The sequence below is a fragment of the Charadrius vociferus genome, unplaced genomic scaffold, assembly GCF_000708025.1.
Source record: "Charadrius vociferus isolate BGI_N301 unplaced genomic scaffold, ASM70802v2 scaffold549, whole genome shotgun sequence".
Lineage (NCBI taxonomy): Eukaryota > Metazoa > Chordata > Aves > Charadriiformes > Charadriidae > Charadrius > Charadrius vociferus.
In genome coordinates this window covers 4,795,737-4,799,994 of record NW_009650103.1, presented here as the reverse complement: position 1 = coordinate 4,799,994, position 4,258 = coordinate 4,795,737, and the positions used below count along the sequence as shown (strand labels likewise).

The following is a 4,258-nucleotide window of genomic DNA, read 5'->3' as shown; positions in this document are numbered from 1 at the left end:
GGGCAGGTTCCCGACACCAACTACATCTTCATGGTACGTGCGCGCAGGGCTTGTCCCCATCTCTCGGCGGGTGTTCAAAAAATTAGTTTAAAGTTTAAATCCTGATACACTCGTTGAGTTTCAGACCTTGTCTGTGAGTGTTGTGTTGCTGTTTGGTTGTGGCGTACGGGTTTTACTTTGTTGAGTATTGTTATTTTATTTTGTTGAGAGTTGGGGGTGCTCAGCCTGCAGAAGAGAAGGCTCCGGGGAAACCTTAGAGCCGCTTCTAGTGCCAAAAGGGGCTCCAGGAGAGCTGGGGAGGGACTCTTGATCAGGGAGTAGAGGGACAGGATGAGGGGGAATGGTTTTAAACTGAAATAGGGAGACTTAGATTAGATATCAGGAAGAAATTCTTTACTCTGAGGGTGGTGAGCCCCTGGGGCAGGTTGCCCCAAGAAGCTGTGGCTGCCCCATCCCTGGAGGTGTCCAAGGCCAGGTTGGACGGGGCTTGGAGCAACCTGGGCTGGGGGGAGGGGTCCCTGCCCAGGGCAGGGGGTGGCACTGGGTGATCTTTAAGTTCCCTTCCAACCCAAACTGTTCTATGAGTAAAGTACGAGTTGCGTGGTGTACAGCGGGAGAGAGGAGTGTGATGCCTGCCTGGCTGAGCTGTGCTGTGGTGCAGCAGCACCCGGCCGTAGTGAGGGGTGTCCTGAGGACTCGCCAGATTGTGTGTCAGGGCAGCTCTGGGTGAGTGTGGTGACCAGTTCAAAGCTGAAACTCCTAGTGACCAAAGAACATGTTGTCATAGACCCAAGCATATACCGGCTTCCCTTCAGCATTTCTTTATGTACTGCACTGCACTGCAATTAAGAATGGATGTATCGCTTTGTATTTTTCCATTTGACTGTTTCTCCATTTATGAATATTTTTTTGACTTGCAGGGTGACTTTGTAGATAGAGGTTATTATAGTCTTGAGACTTTCACTTACCTTCTTGCACTAAAAGCTAAGTGGCCTGATCGTATCACACTGTTACGAGGCAATCATGAAAGCAGGCAGATAACACAAGTGTATGGATTTTATGGTAAGTCTTTATCCAAACAATTTCTAAATGGGGGCTAACGTGTAATAAATGAGTACGGCATCTTCCCCTCTTTCCCCCCCATTTCCCCCTTGGGAAACCTTTCTGAATGTAGCACTATCTGGGGCTTTCCTGGGATGGGGTGGGAAGTGGGATCAGTAGAACTTGAATGTTATCATTTGTTAACGTGACCATTGTGTTCCTGAAGTAGAATGTGTTTTTTTAGTCCAGATCTCACTGCTCTTTTCCTCCAGCATCTGGGTTTTCTGTTTGTTTTTTGGTGCCACATTCAATTTCAGAGACAGAATGTGTGTTTGTACAGAGTGTGCTTTGGTATCTTGTAACAAAAGGTTCTACACAAAGTAATGTAATTCCCCTGAAGTTTCAGTATAAGTGAAAATTAGTGTCACAGATAGCGTGTGCTGTGGAAGTTGTTTATTGTCAACAGTGAGCATCTGGGAAAGTGCCTCTGGTTAGAAATAAGCAGCAGAACAACTGTTTGAAAAACTGAGGGAATTGCATTGCTTGGAAACTTCTTTGTTGTTGTGTGAGGCTTTGATAAAACCTGAGGAAATCCTGGAAAGTATCTACCACCTGCCACAAAGAGTATGGTCTGTAACATACTTTCTTTTGGATAAGGTGACAAAAAGAGCGACTACAAATGTTCACAGGTTGTTTAAGAAACACCTGCCTGTCAGGTTTATTGCCACCTTGTGTAGCTTTAAACAAAGCTACTGTAACTCCCTTTTGTGGTAAGAGTATCTTCCACTAGCCCTGGTCAGTTCACGCTTTCTGCCTCAATTCTCCTGTATAATATTTGCTAACTTAACCACTCAGCCGGTCTAGCTAAGGGCCGGTTCCCACACTGAAAAGCGTGGTCTGCTGTGTGGCACGAGCCCCTGCGTTGTCTGCAACGCCGGCGTGTTGCTCGGTAAGTGGAGACCAGCGGGTGTGGGTGGGCCTGCCTGGCAGCAGGACCTGGCTCCTCCCACCGACTGCCCAGCCGTGCCTCTGATAGTGGGTTTGTTATAAGTCTGACTTTCGAGTTCTGCTGTGAGTGTTTGCCTCTGATCTTACTGCCTGAATGCCTTCTAACCATTAAGAAGAAAAACATTCTCTGTTTAACAGATGAGTGCCAAACCAAATACGGAAATGCTAATGCGTGGAGATACTGTACCAAAGTCTTTGACATGCTCACAATAGCAGCTGTAAGTGTAAACACATTATGAAAATACAAGTAGACTGTCTAAATGTGACTGCTAGAATTGGTGATCTTTAAGGGTCACACTGGTAACGTTCTGGGCTGGATTAAAATATTGACTATTTTGCACGTGTCTCTTTTTTTCTCCAGTTAATAGATGAGCAGATTCTCTGCGTGCACGGTGGCCTCTCTCCAGACATCAAGACACTCGATCAAATTCGAACCATTGAACGTAATCAGGAAATTCCTCACAAAGGCGCCTTCTGTGACCTTGTTTGGTCTGATCCAGAAGATGTTGATACGTGGGCAATCAGCCCGCGAGGAGCAGGCTGGCTCTTTGGTGCAAAGGTGACGAATGAGGTAATGATGCTGTTGTACGCAACATAAAGTAACGGCAGGTAGGATCTAATTGAAGTTTAAATAAGGTAAATATCAGTTTGATATTTACCCTAGCGATCGAGGGCACTGCGAGATGATGAACTTCCCGTGTAAGACCACCGCGAGTAAGTCATGGTGGTGGAGAATGTTTGCTCAAGCTAACTTGAAAAAAATGAGCCGTTTGAACTAAAGAGCATAAATACAGCTGCCAGGTGTGATAGTGCTGATCTTGCTTTTAAAAAGTATAATGCGGTGAGAATGACTAGTGTTGCTAGGATTTGCGTACAGTTCTTTTCTGAGGATTTAGGAGAAAAAAATTCCGTACCATTTTTTGTAACAATTCTTGACTTAGTTTTTGTTTAATTCGAAAACAGCAGAATTCTCAGGGCTGACAGACACTGACCTTCCCAGGCTTCTGGACGAGCTGCGTTAACGAGTGCAGCCCTTGTGCTGTGTCTCTGTGGCCTTTCTGCAGTGCCTTCAGGAGGGGTTGAGCCTTGCGGGTGGTGCAGACTCGTGACCTGTATTTCATAGGTGTTTCTCACTGCTCCGGTCTCAAAACCTGAACAGTGTTGTTCAGTGCACCAGCTGAAAAAGCTGCTCCGTATTCTCCGTAGCCCCTTGAGGGTGGGCGTTTGCAGGGCTGTGGCGGCAGTGGGCTGTTGCGCGGGCAGTGGTGTGCGGCTGCTCAGAGAAAACTGACCTTCTGTCTTTCATTTACAGTTTGTTCACATCAACAACTTAAAACTCATCTGCAGAGCGCACCAGCTAGTTCATGAAGGCTATAAATTCATGTTTGATGAGAAATTGGTGACAGTATGGTCTGCTCCAAATTACTGCTACCGCTGTGGAAATATTGCATCAATCATGGTCTTTAAAGATGTAAATACAAGAGAACCAAAGCTATTCCGTGCAGTTCCAGATTCAGAACGTGTAATTCCTCCTAGAACAACCACACCGTATTTCCTCTGAGCCTGTTCCCCGCCTGCTGTCTCCCTCTTTCCTTGTACTGTCCCTTTACAATATACTTTTTATTGAGCACTTTGCTGCTGAAATGCTGCCTCTTGCCTTTTTTATTTTTAAATTATCTAAATTTATTGTGTATTATGGTGTCTGTAGCAAGTTTCTTTTTTTTTTCTGCCCCCCTCCCCTAGATTAATTTCAGAGTATTTGTAATACATCCTTGAAATTTATACTACTGCATGTAGTTCTTACGTATTTCTGGGTTTAGATGAAATATTTTCCTTTTAACAGTGGCGATACCCGGGGAGCAGCTCGGGGTGTTGTTCAGCTTTTTGTTTGGTAGGTTTTATGAAATTTCAGCAGCAAAGTTACTACCTAGTGTGCACGATGGACTCACAGTGTTTGTGTTGTGTACACCTGCGCGGTGCAGAACCGGGTCGGCCTCCTCATAGTCTGTTTTAAGTGGATAAAAATAAAGTGGTCGGAAGGGCTGTTCCCCCCACCCCCGTTTTGTTTTGTTAAAAAATACAAGAATCTGCTACAGCGACTGAATTTGTACATTAAAATGATTGTTCTGATTTTTTTCAGATACCTTGTATTTTTAATAAAGTCCTACCTTGCGGCAGCCCCGCCTCCAGGGGCGCTGAGGCGGCGGGG

General features: G+C 45.4%; 1 protein-coding gene across 1 annotated transcript in view; it reads left to right on the top strand.

Moving 5' to 3' along the window:
* The window catches only part of PPP6C (protein phosphatase 6, catalytic subunit), a 5,152-nt gene extending 1,284 nt beyond the window's left edge, over nucleotides 1-3,868 (top strand). The window contains exons 3-7 of the mRNA XM_009892364.1: nucleotides 7-33; nucleotides 921-1,062; nucleotides 2,188-2,267; nucleotides 2,411-2,620; nucleotides 3,362-3,868. Of these exons, the coding sequence (XP_009890666.1) occupies nucleotides 7-33; nucleotides 921-1,062; nucleotides 2,188-2,267; nucleotides 2,411-2,620; nucleotides 3,362-3,610 (708 nt within the window). The 3' untranslated portion in view covers nucleotides 3,611-3,868. The remainder of the gene's footprint in view (nucleotides 1-6; nucleotides 34-920; nucleotides 1,063-2,187; nucleotides 2,268-2,410; nucleotides 2,621-3,361) is intronic.
* The last annotated feature ends 390 nt before the right edge of the window (nucleotides 3,869-4,258 follow it).